This window comes from Ylistrum balloti, unplaced genomic scaffold, assembly GCF_031769215.1.
Source record: "Ylistrum balloti isolate Yb309-2 unplaced genomic scaffold, AGI_CSIRO_Ybal_v1 Utg370634, whole genome shotgun sequence".
NCBI lineage: Eukaryota > Metazoa > Mollusca > Bivalvia > Pectinida > Pectinidae > Ylistrum > Ylistrum balloti.
Genome location: NW_026782387.1, coordinates 12,133 through 30,660, shown reverse-complemented (window position 1 = coordinate 30,660; position 18,528 = coordinate 12,133). Strand labels below are relative to the sequence as shown.

Genomic DNA, 18,528 nt, shown 5'->3' with positions numbered 1-18,528 from the left:
CCTCCACTGTTCTTTCTGTCTTTAGCTCGTGTCTGGTTCATTAACTCTCCACTTTTCTTTCTATCTTTAGCTCGTGTCTGGTTCATTAACCCTTCACTTTTCTTTCTATCTCTAGCTCGTGTCTGGTTCATTAACCCTCCACTTTTCTTTCTATCTTTAGCTCGTGTCTGGTTCATTAACCCTTCACTTTTCTTTCTATCTCTAGCTCGTGTCTGGTTCATTAACCCTCCACTTTTCTTTCTATCTTTAGCTCGTGTCTGGTTCATTAACCCTCCACTTTTCTTTCTGTTCTTAGCAAGTGTCTTGTTGGTCATCTCTCCACTTTTTTTCTATTTACAGCAAGAATTAACACAGGACCGTAGGAACTAGAGGAAAACTAGAGAAAATTGAATATACTTTTTTGTATCCCTAAAGTGCTGGTATAAAATGAACATCTTAAGTTTATTGCAAGTACAGGATGATTTAAGATCCTCTTCATCAGACTCAACTCTACAGTAAAAATGAATTAAGTAAATTAAATGATAACAGTTTCAATTTCTATAGAATTTTATATTAAAATCATGTAAAATTACTTGATCTTCCCAATGCTTTCCAGTATCTATTTCAGAGAGAATGTACTATTGGTGCTGCGATTACATCTAGATTAGGGTATATTGGATTTTTTTTTTAAATGCATAACTATACACATCTGTACTTGTAACTTTCTAATTTGTAGACCTTACACTGTAGGTTATATGTCTAGATATATATATGATATATATTTTAAAGACATGAGTCTCACCTGTCAAAAGCCATATTTTGTGTTACTTATAACATTTAAACAAAGTGCAAAACTAATTTATTAAAATACAGTTGCTCAAGTTTTGTGTGAATTATTTCTTCTTATCAATGTTTCTTTGTATTTGTTTTGTCTTCCTTAGTATGAAATGTAATCATTTGTTGCAATCAATTTGTATCAACATACAGACCATGATAATTTATCTCATGATGTCTGTTGTGTTATATATTTTTGTTTATAATATCAGACGTCGTTGAAAACCTAGGAGACTCTTCACATGTAGTCTGACTGAAATAATAAGAGCAGAATCTCTTGGGTTTCCGACAATGTGTATAAGATAGTTTGAATTTTTTCAAATTTCTTTATACATTGGTGATTTGCCTCCAAGTTGGGGTTATAGGTGATGTAACCTTGCATCTGAAACATTTCACCTGTGTAAATTCAGGCTCTCTGTATACATCCTTATACCTTTTATCAAAGTTAAGGTTATATGCTTTATTACTCATATTCATATTTCTTAAGAGTTAAGGATGTATGCTACCTGATACCTTGATGTCAGCATTCAAATTATGCTTCTCATACACTTCTTATTTTTGAAGGGTTAAGGGAGTATGTTACCTAACATATATTTTCAAAGAGTTAAGGTAACATGCTACCTTACACATTGTATTGTTTGTTAATGTCATATACAATCTTTAAAATCCCTGTAATATTTGTCAAGAGATAGCATTGTGTCTTAAACATAACCATATTTAGTTTAAAAGTTAAGGCATGCTGCTTTCTCACTTTGTATTTATAATCTTTGTTAAAGTTGCTTTGTTACATATCCTACATGTAAGCATTGTTATTTTTAACTACCCATATATATGTCAGTATTCAGTTCTTTCCGTCCAGCTATTTATATCCAAATTGTCATTTGTATAATATATTTCACATGGTTTTTATAGTGAAGCACTCTTTTTCAGGGAGGTAAATAGTTTATGTTGCAGTAATATTTTCACTGACCTTTGTGCTGTAAAAATCTCACAAAACACAAATAACTTACAAAAAGAAATGTCTTCATAACAATGAACTGCTTATCATTAAATTATTCCACTTTCATCAAATGATAATTTAAATGCCATGCTATCTTAATTGGCAGTATACAAGGCTATTCATATTGATAGAAGCTAGATTTATGGATTCTGCAGAGTAAAATATAAAATTCAAATATATTTTATGTCAATCAATATCCTGCATGCATATTTTCAACCAATATTTCAAAAATGATTCAAAATAAATGCTTTGTTTAGTTTGTGCAATATTCATGAAGATACCAATTCTTACAGACAAACAAATGATTTTTTAATTCTACATGCAATAACATGCAATCAAAGTCACTGAATTTCCTTTCCAAACTGGGAATATCAAAATGGTTTCAATGTTTCCTGCAGAAAACTTCACACCGATATGCTCATTCATGATGCTAGATCATAGCAAAACCAATGATTTCATATTTTTTTTATTGAACAGATGAGATTTGGACATATTATTGGTAATTTCATGATCTTAGGGTTTGATGAGATGTTATCTCAAACTTGTGACAGAAATCTTAACACAAATTTATGATAGTTGTAAGTCGTCTGGAGTGAAAGTGATGTAATAGTTTTTGACCGACATATTTATTTATCATTGTGTAATTTTATGAAAGTTGATATGCTGTTATTTGTATAAATCCGTCCAAACTCAATAATTTCTTGGTTGTAATAATTATTTGTCTTCTCACGAAAATAAATATTGAATCAATCACTTTGTTTGTTATAAATGCATTAAAGCCGACTGCAATGGCTTTGTCATCATCAGATCACCAAGCCTCATTGATAAAACTCTCCAGAGAAGTCCATAACAAATTTTGCTGAAGTTTATGGATTGTTCAAGTACTCCAACTTAATGATCAACGAATGTCAAAGGGGCATAACTCTTAATGGGAAAAAAAAATCACATGCACAATAAGATTAACCAATTAGCTGAGTAAGTGTGAGTTTGGAAAAACTTACATCTGAACACAAATCAACACAATTCCATTCCACTGCTGTCCTTAATTCCATTGCAACAGGTCATTTCCAACAAACTTGTTTTTTTTTCTGTTGTTTTAGAAAATTCCTCATATGTGTCCAATCTGCTATCTGCCCACTCTCTGTGTTGACACCATTTGACAATCTGTCTCCTCCCATCGCTTTTATTGTTTACAATTATTTCCATGACTTTATTACTTAATTTCAAACTAATTGCAACAGAATTTATTTTCAGTTTGTAATACCGATTATAATAGATAAAAAGTCCCCAACAAGAGGCCTAGCAGCCTGGATGGTCATCCTGCGAGATAAGCAATATTGAATATAAAGGTTTAACTTAACCCCCTCCCCACACGCAAATGCTAGACCCTAGGGCCATGAAATTCACATTTTTTGTAAACCACCTTATGATGCTTCCATCAATGAAGAGCATTTGATACTACCATATCTGGGTGTTGAGAAGATGAGTTTTGAAATTTGAGTAAATTTGACCCTTTTGGCACCACTCATCAGCACCTGGGGTGGTCAACCAGAATCAATATGGGCATGCCATCATCCTTTGTTCATAATTCTAACCAAGTTTGGAATATTTCCAACGATAATTAAACAAATTATTCTCAAAAGTTTATTTTTCCAATATAAACTATAGTAAACATTACCCCCTCCTCAAGGCGAAATGTGAGATCCTGGGGCCATGAAATTCACAATTTTGGTAAAGCACCTTAAGATATTTCCATCCATGAAGAGCTTGTTACAGCCATATATGGGTGTTGAGAAGATGATTTTTGAAATTTGAGCAAATCTGACACTTTTGGCCCCACCCCTCATGCCCTCATGGGGTGGAGATCACACAATTCACTGTTTTGTTTCATCTTCGGCCAAGAAAGGTTTCTGCAAAACTTCATTGAAATCATTACAGGAGTTTTTGAAAAAAAGTTGAAAATGTTGAATTGTTTACAGATGCAGGATGCACAACACCAGATAAAGATGAACGCAATAGGTCACAATGAGACTTTGAGAATTTATAACTGCTAAAAGTTGTAGGGCTGATTGAAAGTCAAAATTAAACTATACAATTTCATAAGCATTTAAAAACATCATTAACAAATGCTGAAAAGTGCATTAAGTTATTCTTCATGTAAGCGAGTTTTAGTAGTAACCTTAAACTGGCAAAACTGTTACTGACATGACAACGTTGCTATAGATACACGTCCACATTTGTTTCAATCACTACAATTATACAGATGTATTATTTCAATGTTTGATCTCTGTCATTGATACAGATGACACAGAGTGAGTTATTTTATCAAAAATGGTTTATTTTTAAGACTGACTATGAATCCATATGACAAGTGAGACATCAGATTCAGTTATGTCTGTGCTAAAGCTAATTAGCACTGCAGCTCATTAAGTAATCAGAGAGTGTTCAAGGATTTCTTAACATGGGTTCTGTTGATCAGATATGTATAAGTATTGTCAGAAGTCAGTACAGTCTATACCATGTCAACTTGCTGTACAGTGATTTTGCAGCCATAATAAGCCTACACCATTCATAGTTTTGCATGGAAAGTCCAACACCTGAACAAAAACTGTCATTCAGTGAATCTATGGTCCTATATCTGTACAGGTATCATCACACACAAAGTGAGTCTACAGTCCAACACCTGTACAGGTATTGTCACACACAGTGGGAGTCTACAGTCCAACACTTGCACAGGTATTGTCACATACTGAGTAAGTCTACAGTCCAACACCTGTACAGGTATTGTCACATACTGAGAGAGTCTACAGTCCAACACCTGTACAGGTATTGTCACATACTGAGGAGTCTACAGTCCAACACCTGTACACTTATTGTCACATACTGAGTCTACAGTTCAACACCTGTACAGGTATTGTCACATACTGAGTCTACAGTCCAACACCTGTACAGGTATTGTCACATACTGAATCTACAGTCCAACACCTGTACAGGTATTGTCACATACTGAGTAAGTCTACAGTCCAACATCTGTACAGGTATTGTCACATACTGAGTAAGTATACATTCCAACACCTGTACAGGTATTGTCACATACTGAGAGAGTCTACAGTCCAACACCTGTACAGGTATTGTCACATACTGAGTAAGTATACATTCCAACACCTGTACAGGTATTGTCACATACTGAGAGAGTCTACAGTCCAACACCTGTACAGGTATTGTCACACATTGAGTGAGTCTACAGTCCAACACTTGTACAGGTATTGTCACATACTGAGTAAGTCTACAGTCCAACACTTGTACAGGTATTGTCACATACTGAGTAAGTCTACAGTCACACGCCTACAAGTATTGTCACATACTGAGTGAGTCTACATTCCAACACCTGTACAGGTATTGTCACAAACTGAGTGAGTCTACAGTCCAACACCTGTACAGGTATTGTCACATACTGAGAGATTCTACAGTCAAACACCTGTAAAGGTATTGTCACATACTTAGAGAGTCTACAGTCCAACACCTGTACAGGTATTGTCACATACTGAGTGAGTCTACAGTCCAACACTTGTACAGGTATTGTCACATAGTGAGTCTACAGTCCAACACCTGTACAGGTATTGTCACATACTGAGAGAGTCTACAGTCCAACACCTGTACAGGTATTGTCACATACTGAGTCTACCTGTACAGGTATTGTCACACACTGAGTGAGTCTACAGTCCAACACCCGTACAAATGAAGTCTGTTAACCTGGTTTGTAAAGCCTGATGCTGTCTTAACTAATCTGAATACCTTTGCTTAAAATGAATGAGTATAAAGCAGAATGCAGACAAACAAGTCTTTAGTCCATGACATCCAATAAGTCCACAAATATAGCATATGACAGTTTGACAAGGTCAACCTTGATATCATCTCGTCCAAGTGAAGCAAGAGTATCACAGAATTTTTTCTTCATTTCTCCGGAATTATCAAAGGGAATAAAGGGCTCTTCAAGCAAGTTGCTAGCACATGTGAACCTAAACCACTGCATGGACTTCAGTTTGCCAATAGAGCGTGTGATATCTAACAGGTTGTTCTCCGTCAGAATATTTCCAGAAATGTCCAAAGCTTTTAGCTTTGTCAAGTTCTGTGTTAATATGGTACAAAACTCTGAGATGCACGCATCAGGTAAATGGTTTTGAGTGAGGTTAAAGATATTCACATTAGGGAAATGTTTTGTGATTCTCAGCAGATATACAGGGGAGATACGGTCATTTTCATAAATTGAAAATTGACACACTTTACTTAGATTTAACTCTCTCAGATGTTTAGCGTGGTTTGACTCTGCTAATGCTGCTAAATCTTCTTCATTTAAGTCACATCCTCGAACACTCAGATACTCTAGTGGAGTTTTCAGAGCATCAAGAAGCTCTCCAAGGCATCCCAGTAAGTAGTTAAAGCCGAGATCTAGTCGAGTGAGGTGTGCAAATGACCCTAAAGTACTGACCATCTGAAGACGACCAGAAGTCCGGCTGCGCGTGCGACCTTCTTGCAGGTAAATGTTACAGTCTTGAAGGTCAAGGGCACGCAGGTGAGAAAACTTTTGAATGTCTGAACACACCATGAAAAATATACCATCCTCAAGTTGCTTTAAGGAGATCCCCTCCAGGTACTGCAAATAATAACAAAATCTTGACTTTATTGTATGATGGACATGATTTTGAAACATTTAGCAAACCTGTTACTATAGGTGTATACATATCTATCAGTCATTTTCTAAACTTTTTAACTGTTGAACTATTTTGCTCCAAGGCAAAATTTCCTCTGAATCATAGACGTAAAAATGACACTTCTTTGTACGTTTGGTGGCTTTATCACCTCATGAACAGTCAGGATCACTTTGAGGCCTTATCTCTTCGTAGTTTCTGGGGCTACATTACGAAAAATATACAGGAATTCTGTTGCAAGCTATTACAGAGCAATTAGGGTAAAATGTCTAGTGATAACACAACCATCTTAGCAAAAAATCAGTCTATTTTCCAGCTTTCTGAGAAACACAAACTGCCACAAGTAGGGCACGTAGAATGACCTCAGTACCTTGACCTTTGACCACTAACTCTAAAAAAACTGATTTGGTTTGATCATGCTTCCTCTCTTGAAGTAAAACAATTATGTAAAGACTGACTATCCTTCATGGAATAGTGTTCTATGAGCCACGCGGCATGCTCTACGAATTCAGACAGACAGATGGACAGATGTGAAAATACTTCCCACTACTAATTTATTGCAAAGTCATACTGAAACAAAAGAAAAAGGAAATGAAATTGTTAAATGAAATTCCTTTAAACCATTGACACGCAGAAACCCTTTTTCGACCAATCATCACTAAAAACAAAAGGACTAATTGTTGAATTCATAAAAGCACTCAAAGTGCGAGAAGAATGCCAATGAAAATTTAAGCCATGATGTGACAGCCATGAAAATCCCATGAAAACAACAAAAATGTCAAATATTCATGGCTACCAAAGCTAGTAATATCCAGAAAAAACATGAAACTTATTCCCAAATTTAATGGCCAGCATTAGTCATTAGTTTTTGTAATTATAAACACATCTGTTCATTACTTTCTTAACGGCATCTTGAAAAATATGTAAACATGGCATATTCTTATTGGTGGATGGGATTTTCATGGTTATTTTCATGTTTCATGATTCAGTCTATCTCAAGACTTAAATTTCTTTTTTTAACATATCAAGGGTTTAAAGAGAGGCATGTTGCAGACAAAATATTTTTCAACTAAAGATATACTTTTATATCAGAGATTGTGATGAGGGGTAAAAAAATTTTGAAAAAAAAAATTAAAAAAATTATGTACTGTCTTTTCAGATACATTCAACTGCAAAATCTTTAGAGCTATTTCATCATAGCTCTCCCTGAGCTATTTCATCATAGCTCTCCCTGCTCTCCTATACAATCACAATTATCTAATGTTAGAACATTCAAACCTCCATGTCTTGTCCTCGTAAGACGATGAATGGTGCCAGTGACTCTGTGATCTCATCTCCGAGTGAAGGGTCAGATCTGTAACACATACACAAATGTCATTACAGCAGTGAAATCTGATATAAATAGGATCATAAATGTGTTTTTGTTTCATATAAGATTTACGAAACAAGTCTAGCAAGTTATTATCAACGACAAGCCAAAACTTAAAAACCAGTCTTTTAAACTCAATTACAACAAAAATCTTTAACTTTCCTCTTGCTTTTTAATTTAATTTGTGGTTCCTCTTAATACATCAATTCATATGCCCAACAAAACATATAAAAACATGGATATATGAGCTATGCTTGTGGTTTCATGTACCCACAAAATTATGTGCCATTGAAAACGGGTATTTTTCTAAACCACAAAATTTGAGCCCAAAGAAAAAGAATGACATTACAATAAAAAAATAATTAAAAATTAATATTAACTAACTTAAGATTCACACTTCCATCACAGTTCCTGATCAGCAAATGGCAAGTGTGTGTCTATTTGTAAATCTACCTGTTAAATATTTAATAACAATAGTATTTTTTGCTCCTTAATATGGACCAAAGACAACCATAAATGAATCAGATGTAGTAACTGATATGATGATATAATGAGTTATAGTACAGAAGATTTTAGACTCATTAATATATAAATGTCAACAAAGATAAATATCACAATTGGTCTGTTGTGTCATATCATAAAGCCATGTCATAAACATTGTATGACACTTATGTAATAAAATAAGTCATGTCTTAATGACATCACATGATTGTTGTGGAAGTGAAAGAATGTACTGCACACATTGAAAAATCTGTCTTATAGGGAAATTAATTTTAAAGATTTTGCTCATTTTTCAGAAAAACAGGCTACAGGTACTTGTTTCTCCAGAAGAGATTTTGGTCATGTTACCTTTTATAAGATAGAATAATATAATTGCACACTTGCTAACAGAATTTTTGTGGGAACTTTATCACTCTTTGGGAAGATCATGTGTATGTTTATAGAAATTCACACAAGAGGAGATAACTCATCTATCAATGCTTGAAAAAGAATGAAAAAAAAAGAAAAATGGAAATGTGCCATAATTTCCATGCAAAGGCACTTCTTGGAGAACTTTTAGATTATTCAGACTATGCATGTCAAAAGATTTTAACACATCTGGCTCATCATCAAGGTCTTCCATCCCAGCCTGGCAAAATACCAAGACCATCTGCCTTCTTGATTTCAAAATGGACTCTAGTGACCAATAAATATATAATATGTAAACAGGGGTGATACTCTGTAGACAGTTACAGATGAGGTAGTAACTACTTGTTTTCATATCTGATATATATGTCAGACACAGACACGTAGACAGGTGTGATACTCCGTAGACAGTTACAGATGGGGTAGTAACTACTTGTTTTCATACCTGATATATATGTTAGACACAGACACGTAGACAGGTGTGATACTCCGTAGACAGTTACAGATGGGGTAGTAACTACTTGTTTTCATACCTGATATATATGTTAGACACAGACACGTAGACAGGTGTGATACTCCGTAGACAGTTACAGATGGGGTAGTAACTACTTGTTTTCATACCTGATATATATGTTAGACACAGACACGTAGACAGGTGTGATACTCCGTAGACAGTTACAGATGAGGTAGTCCAGGAACAATGTGTTACTATTGGTGAATTGGATGCTGTCAAGTTTTACAACCATTCGTTCTCCTGAAACAGAAGAATCCCGATATCACTGAAAACTTTAATACTGAACAATAGCTATGTCAATATATACTATTTATCACATATAGATAACTGGATTTATCAAATCTCTATGAATGTAGATTCTGTATCTAAGTTGTATCTTATCTCAAGGAAAGTGGATTCAGTATCTGGGCTCTATCTTACCTCTAGGAATGTGAATTCTCTATCTGGGTTCTGTCTTATCTCAAGGAAAGTGGATTCAGTATCTGGGCTCTATCTTACCTCTAGGAATGTGAATTCTCTATCTGGGTTCTGTCTTACCTCGAGGAATGTGGATTCTGTATCTGGGTTCTATAGTTCTATCAAATAGTAACCTCGGTAACACCTCTTCTGTCAGCTGACTGGCTGCTACACCTAAGAAAGTGAAAGTAAAATACATTCACTGCTTCAGAGTGACATAAATGCATATTTCAAGGTTTTTTTTTACACATTTTAAAGGTGTGACTATTAAAAAGCTAAATAACTGAACATCAATTGAAATTTGTATACCTGTGAAACATTTTTGATGTTGTGGATGCATGTGAATTTTACTATAATTCTACGACAATGAAATAAAGAACCACTTGTCTCTAAAGAGACAACTAGGTACTCCAAATACTACATATACATAATTATGTTTAGTTGGCACTTCTGCCACAGTATACAAACCATACACAGCAGAATTATGTTCATAGGACTTTATTTCTACATATAGAATATCTACAAAGGGTAATGACACTCAGTCATACCAAAGTTGAACAATTTTTCAAATGCAACAGTATTATTTTGTTTCACTTAAAAAATAAAAGAGATAATCATAAAAATAAAGAAATCATCACATGCATCGTTATTGTTGTTAAAACCATTGCGAAAACTAGTAAATTATGCATCTCAAATTCTCTGTTGATTTAAACACATTTTATTTGCCTTGTAAAATGACAAAAAGGGTTGGACACAAGTTCATATAGCTTACAATGTATACAATAGCCTATTGCATCCTGGGATCGATAGGTTATCGCGTCAAATTCTAGAACAACCGCAATGCTTGTTTACGATAAAAATGGCTTGTGTAACTTACAAAAAATAATATGGGACTAGAAGAATTGTGTAAGCATGCAAGAGTCTTTGCTACTATTTAACATTACAGACACTATTGGAGATATTAAGTAAACTCTATGTAACATCTAGCCCTATTTCTGTTTGTAGACAGTCTTTGAAGGCTCTCAAGCCAAGCAAGTTTGATAATTGCTATTTCACGTTTTTGAAACATGTCAATATAATAAAGGATTATCTGTGAATATTTCTTTTGCAAACTTATAGTAAAATGTTTCACTGAAAATCTTGATAAATCGCCTTCCGTTTTCTGTTATACAATAACTTCGGTCAATATAACAATTACCACAATATCAGAAAGGGCTTATATTCCAGTGCATCTTATATGTGGATAAAGATAAAAAAAAATCTCTGAAAAACCAGTCCTGCGGCTTATACTCAGGTGCAATTTATAGGCTGAAAATACAGTAGGCAAAAATATTATGTTGGTTTTCTATAAAAATACATTTTTGATCTTTTCTTTTCTATCTTAAAATCCTTACCTGCCGTTTTAGCTATGACCTTTGCTAAATATTTCGGTTTCACTTGTGACTTTTTTAATGACATAAGGGGCCACATCTGGATCACGAGCTGACAGAATGTTGGATCTGTAAAAATAACAAACAACAACAAATTCAGTAAAGGTAAATATTTTGTACTATCAGTGATACACGATTCTAGCTCGTAGACCCGAGTCATTAACCAGTGTGATTAAATATCTAGTTACAGTCATTCAACACTGAGGATCAAAATTTGTTTCAAGGGTTTTGAAGTTTATACATTCATGAACATTTTGTAGGGGCTGTTCCTGTACTTCTGGTTAAACATCATTTTGTAGGGGCTGTTCCTGTACTTCTGGTTAAACAACATTTTGTAGGGGCTGTTCCTGTTTCTGGTTAAACAACATTTTGTAGGGGCTGGTTAAACAACATTTTGTAGGGGCTGTTCCTGTACTTCTGGTTAAACAACATTTTGTAGGGGCTGTTTCTGTACTTCTGGTTAAACAACATTTTGTAGGGGCTGTTCCTGTACTTCTGGTTAAACAACATTTTGTAGGGGCTGTTTCTGTACTTCTGGTTAAACAACATTTTTTAGGGGCTGTTCCTGTACTTCTGGTTAAACATCATTTTGTAGGGGCTGTTCCTGTACTTCTGGTTAAACAACATTTTGTAGGGGCTGTTCCTGTACTTCTGGTTAAACAACATTTTGTAGGGGCTGTTTCTGTACTTCTGGTTAAACAACATTTTGTAGGGGCTGTTCCTGTACTTCAGGTTAAACAACATTTTGATATTTACAACTAAAAAAAAGAATATCAGTGAAACAGATTAATTACCCCCAAAACAACTTTATTGGACACAAAATTTTACATTTCAGCAATGGGCAATAATTCTGTGATTAAAGGGTTTTGGGCCCTTCCTTTAGTACACTGTAAATCCTCTTAGTAAGACCAATGTATACACACCAAGCTTCATGATCATTGCTTGATTGAAGGCAAAGTTATGCTCTTTACACGGAAGGATGGAATATGGATTAAGTGACAACTAAATGCCCTGCCAAAAATTTTCCAGAATTTTGTAGATCATTCTCATTTTATGGCCAATACCATGTTGACTTTTGAACTCTGGTATTCAGTACAAATCAAACTTCTTGACTATAGCATTAGGACTTCTAATGTTATAGAGCAATACCATTTAACACTAAGTCTTAGAATTAAGATGTTACACAGCAGGCTTACAATAGAGACTTTCATCCCCTTTGAGAAAGATGAAGCAGAAACACACAATGTGGGGAAAAATTTTGCGGTTGCATAGGTAAACAAAAGGCTTCATAATCTCTCCACAGGTGTTGAGATCTCTTTATCTCATCCACAATGAGGCCATCATGGTTGCTTTTCTCTATCCTTTTGGATGTCTGTATATGTAATCATAAAGTTGTAGTTATCTCAATGCTTGGCAATACTGACAGTTTTAAATTGTCTCAGTAAGTAGCATCATTTAATTGTTACCATGGTATTGTACAATTGTTACCGTGGTATCGTACAATTGTCATGAACCGAATATTCCCCATCCCACTCCTATCTCCAAACTGAGGTATGACAAAGAAATCTCATACTGTTAACTGTTACACCAGTACATGGTATGTTTTTAAAGCTGTACATGGGAATACCTACTGAGTTTGAACCCTCTGAAGTCCACTGTAGTGATTTTACAAAACTTTGTCCGGTTCCTGATCCCTCGAAACACTACCAGATCAAAATGAAAACCAGTTCCTTCCTGGAAAATGTCTGCATGGTCAGAACCTAGAATCTCTTTAAAACTGAAAAACAAAAATTTGTGCAATTTTATATTTGTTATGTTATAAATCAGCTGATTCCCTATAGGTCAATGTTACTCATACATAATATCAACAAGAAAGTTTTTATGTTATCAATGCCTGTGCATTTGGTGAATGGACCTTAAAATATTAAAAGGATAAAAATCCTTAGATGGGTGTCAATAATGTGGATGTACATACAATGAAATATTACAATGTTTCTCTGCTTTAATGATTAACAACATCATTTAAACAATATACAATATCAGGGGTATTGAGAAATATTTTAAACCGCTAGGCACAGGACTAGTGGACTGAAAAATTTACTTGTCCGGATTGGAAATTTACTTGTCCAAATTCAGCAATGAAATGGCAATTTAATCAGCGAGGATGTGATTATTTTTCTATTTTTATTTTAAGTTTTAGTGAAAATCACTATGCAGTGATTTCTGCTATGCGTCAAACATTGTGCGCGACTTAGGCCTAGCTGTAGAGTTTGTTCATATCCTACTGACTAAGTGCTGCTAAATACAGACCGGTACATGTTGGTACCATCCGAGAGCACCTGACATCAGCTTGACTGCGGGTAAATGACTAAGGTATTCCGAATGCTATATTTGATGTCATGGGAGTTCCGGTGTAATCAAAAGTTAGAGTGCAGGCTGGAATATTTTATTTTCGAAGTACCGTAAACATGTTTCTTTGTTTAAAATTTTCTTTACATTTTTAGTAACATTAATTTCATTGGGAAAAAGCACTTGTCCAACGGACGACTGACAAAGATAAATCTGGTTGTCCGAGACAATTTTCACTCGTCCATGATGACCGGACGTGTGCTTTTCAGCACCCCTGAATACACACGTGTCAAACATGCTTGAATCAAATAAATTGGACAAGTCAAATGTTTTGTCCCAATTTTTACTCTTCTTTACCTTAGTAAATCAAACACTGTTGAGTCAAATATATGAAGCATATCTGGTCAACAATTAATGAAAACATTGTCAACCTTTTGATGCACAATGTCTCATGTTCATATAAACATGGCCAAGTCGAACTATCAGGTAAGTCTTATATTTAATTTGATCCTGTCGACTTTGGCTTATCTGTGTGTAACTGTACAAAGAAATATTTCCTTTGTCTCAGAAAGAACAGAAACCCTTACCATAAATCTTTAAGTGGCCAATTTGACAGAACAGCACTGGCAGTCTCCGATTCCTTTTTCTCTATGGCTGCCCTTAACACACTGGGAGCTAGATGTGCCGGTATGGTTTTGATTGCTCGTTCAGCATTGCTTGGGTTCCTGTTCAAGGCAAAGCAGCTCAAGTTCACGAGGTTGTTTGGTTTGAGGGCTTCTTTTACCTTGGTAGTGTTTTGATTTAAGACAAGGTTGTCATAGTTAACTTTGTCCAGTGCTTTAAACATCTCGGTGGTCAGTCGGTCTTGATCTGTAATAAATACATCCATGTTATCCAGTTTACAACATGACTGCCATGTGAATTGAAGATTATGCCCTTGTAATATTTTTGTGTGTTACACATATGCAATATATTGTGGACATGATAGAGCCAAAATTGTGTCAAGTGTGAAGTAATGTCTGTTTAAAAGAAACCCTGATGTCTGTTTAAAATAAACCCTGGTATGTAAAATAATATGTCTAGTAGATAACCAGATGTGCTAAAAAAGACCTTACATTTTGTTTCCATTAAAATTGCATGTCCAAATAGAAAATTCTTGACTCATTCCATAAATCATGTTTCAAATGGAAACTATAGGAAGATAATCCAAACACTTTCAAACAGTCTTTTACAGAAACTACAATGAGGATACTTCACGTTCAAACTTATTCTTATATTAGGCATTTTACAACATCAGAAAATGCTGATAATTTGCTAATGCAACATATACAGAGCCGGATAGAGATCTCAGTGAGCTAAGTTAGTCTGAAGTGACTAGTATTTCACCTGGGTGATATATACCGAGCTAAAACAAAATTTGCACCACAAGAGGCTAACATAAAATCACTGAGATATAATGAACAATTTGCCCTACTTGAATTGGAAGGAAGAGGCTGGTACATATATATTTTGCCATGGTAACATGCTCTCTATTAAAGAACATATTCATCATTCAGGTGTTAACAGAAGTGCTTAAAAGACCTAACAAATTTTAATCAGTTAATTTTTAATTTTCAGGTCCTATGTTGGTCAGAACATTTTTCCATTTTTAACTATATATACCAGTATCTTTCCCTCAACTATTTTATATAAGTTCATCTCATGCCAACATCAAATATATTGTTCATCTAATGTGTCCGAATAAACAGGAAAATGAAATAAAAAACTGTCAAAATGCTTTTTAGAAATTCCAGACTTTGGGGAGGGGGATCTCCTGGTGTTATTGATAAAGCAAATGAAGTCTTCAAAAGGTCAGTTGAAAACTAAAAAGAATAAATCTCTTGAAAAGATTGAAATGCTGAAACAATATATAAACACAAGGGCAATAACTCTTCCAAAAATACACAATACAATTGCCTTCAAGGTAAACACAATTTCAAGTAATGGCAATAAAAGTCAATTGAAATTAAATTAGAAAGTCATTAGTAACAAATAATTAAGGAGTTGACAGGAGACTACCAGACAAATCTAAATCCTTGAAAAAAAAACAACAAAAAAAAAAAAACTACAAACAAGCAAAACGCAATACAATGAATCATATTGCTTTTGATGAAAACACAACATTGCATCCAGGGATTTCCATAAGAGCCGGTCGCCAATTTGGCCGACTACTTTGATCATTTGGCCGCCTACACCAATCCAGTTCCGTAATAATGTTCCGTACACGACTACACGTACATGGCAGGCCAGCCTCCTACTTTCACTACACAGCCTACTACTAACAAAATTATGGAAAACCCTGGCATATGATAAATTGATAACAAAAACAGCTGCATGATCTGATTAAATGCCACTCAGGTAAAAAAAAACATCACACAAATTCAAGTTATGGTGAACAAGTTTCCAATCTTAAAATTAATTAGAATTACTGCCATTTTTTCATAATATTTATCTTAACTTTGAGGTATAATTTTCCACAAAGATAACTTTACGAGGCATAATAATATCAAACCATAATATATAACATATTATCCAATCCCAATCTTTCCCAGCATATATGCAACATCTTTTGTCAGTTAGTCAATGGTAATAGATCAGGCAGCGCGACGATTTACCTAAATACACCCAAATATATCCAAATAAAGCCAAATACACCCAAATACATCCAAATATACCCAAATACATCCAAATAAAGCCAAATTGTACCCAAATATACCAAAATCTTACCCAAATTCGTTCTCCTTTCATTTTTTTCTGTTTTTTGCCCATTAGCCTATCTGGTATTACGGAATTTATATGAATTGCCTTAGTAAATGGAAGCTAAAATTAGACAAAGATAGTCTATTTTATCATGTGTATATCGTTTATTAGTAATAAAATAAAATACCATTAACGTATATAACAGATATACGTGCCTAATAATACAGAGCCTGAGACAGCATGTTCCTGTAAATCGATTTGACTTTATCTGAGTATATTTGGGTAAAATTTGGCTTAATTTGCATGTATTAGGGTAAATTGTCGCGCCCTAGATCAGGCCTATTGTGTCTTTGTAAAAACAAAAACAACAACGAAATCAAGTAATCAGTACACCAATAATTGTGACCATAATCATTCAAGAATCTCCCTTTTCCATATTGCATGATTGTACATACTGTGTGTGTGCAACTTTGTAAAACGTTCATGTTTTTGGACTTCTCATGCGATTTTAGACTTTGCCAATCTATGTCTGCTGAGATATGTAGCAATATTCAAGTCTAAAACTAGCCACAGGGATTTGTTACAAATATCCTAAAACATATTTTTTATGCTAATACCAGCCGTAGTACAAACCATGGTGCTTGAATTGAATGCAAACGCTGATGTAAGTGACAGTGAGATATATGTTGTTCACAACATTTTACAAATTACAGTCTGTAACTAGTTTGTTTGGATGTTTTGATAACGAGAAAATGGTTTTTCTGGAATAAAATGTTTTACATACTATCAATGCATTTACCTTTCCTTTTATCGTCTGAGGAATTACTGTAATTACAGCAACAATCATAATTTTCTCCCTCCGCTGTGCATTGTGGATAACAAATCGCCACAAAATTTACAGTCGAATAAATTATCAGACTTTTTATTGGTGTGAAAAGAGCTTTTAGTATATTCTCATAAAGAGAAATTGAATATACATCAGTATCAGTAAGTTATTTTTTTTTTCGACGAACCTTGAATAAGCTTGGTAAATTATATTTAAGTATAGCATATGACAATCCAAATAATATTTCTTTTCGAATGTATTTATCTAAATCATAACCGGAAGTAACTTCGTTTGTTGTTATTTGATACGGAAAGTAGAAATTGTAATTCAAATGAAATGTTTGACAACATCATAATGTGATTGATTAACGATAATTCTGTAGAATGTTATTTTTGTTTCGAGTTCTTAGGCATACATTCTAAAACAATTGTTAAAGTTGGCATTTTTAGTACTTGAAACTATCGTTGTAAGTTGCGCATGCGCATGACAACTTTCGCTTTTGGTAACTCCACCATTCATTGTGTCCCCTTCCTGGAAGTTTAAGCTGGTGAGTGCTTCCAATCAACATATCGGGTGTGTATAAGTTTATTACAAGACAAAATATTCTTCGTCTTGATGTCTGTCTTATATTCTTTGTTTTGAGATCAAGAAAATAGTATCTCATAATTTTCAATTGACTAGTTGTGCCTACGTTAATTGCCGCAGAGCATAATCTGATGATCTGCTTGGCCTGCTGCAGTGCAGTAGTGCACAATTTGCGAAACAGGACGTTATTTAGTATCATAGAAACCTTTCACCAAGTTGTCGGATGATATTTATCTATATCTATGTAAGAGGTTTCAAGGAGTTACACTGATTATAGTAAATATCCTTATAGAGTTTTGACACTTTTTATTAAAATAGGTTCATGTACGTAAATGGATCAAGAGATCGGTTGAAGAGGACATTTTGTGTTAACTACATCATATCATGAAACATATGACACTTGCAGAAAAAAAAAACGATTAAATCTATTCACAATAAAATATTGTGAGTTTATATGTTCCGTTAATATATTTTATGTTAAGAAGTTAGTCAATATCTTTCTTCTTTCAGGTTTATTTTACTATCATGTTTGGCAATAATGAAGTAATATTTCATATAAATTAACTGTACGATTTGGATAAGGTTTTCTAACCCAACCAGAATATTTTTGATATGTTGAAATACACAAGCACTAGGTATGTTTGGCAAAAAGATTAATATCACATTTAGGATACAACCTGAAATAAATTTAATAATGATGTAAGTAGCAATGACTGATACTCTGTAGGGAAGCTGATATTCATTTAGAATATTTATAAAGTGCTAACCATGGTTATATCCCCGTAATTATGGCTATTTCCCAGAAACCATGGTTATATCCCAGTAACTATGG

General features: G+C 34.3%; 1 protein-coding gene across 1 annotated transcript; it reads right to left on the bottom strand.

The window, feature by feature from the left end:
* Positions 1-4,136: 4,136 nt before the first annotated feature.
* Positions 4,137-17,162, bottom strand: LOC132557153 (uncharacterized). Its single transcript, XM_060221645.1, has 8 exons — positions 17,085-17,162; positions 14,134-14,416; positions 12,829-12,974; positions 11,162-11,266; positions 9,849-9,941; positions 9,419-9,551; positions 7,801-7,876; positions 4,137-6,467 (listed from the first exon to the last, which is right to left on the bottom strand). Exons 2-8 carry the CDS (start codon positions 14,391-14,393, stop codon positions 5,658-5,660), a joined length of 1,623 nt encoding a protein of 540 aa, XP_060077628.1. The 5' UTR covers positions 14,394-14,416; positions 17,085-17,162; the 3' UTR covers positions 4,137-5,657.
* Positions 17,163-18,528: the final 1,366 nt, after the last annotated feature.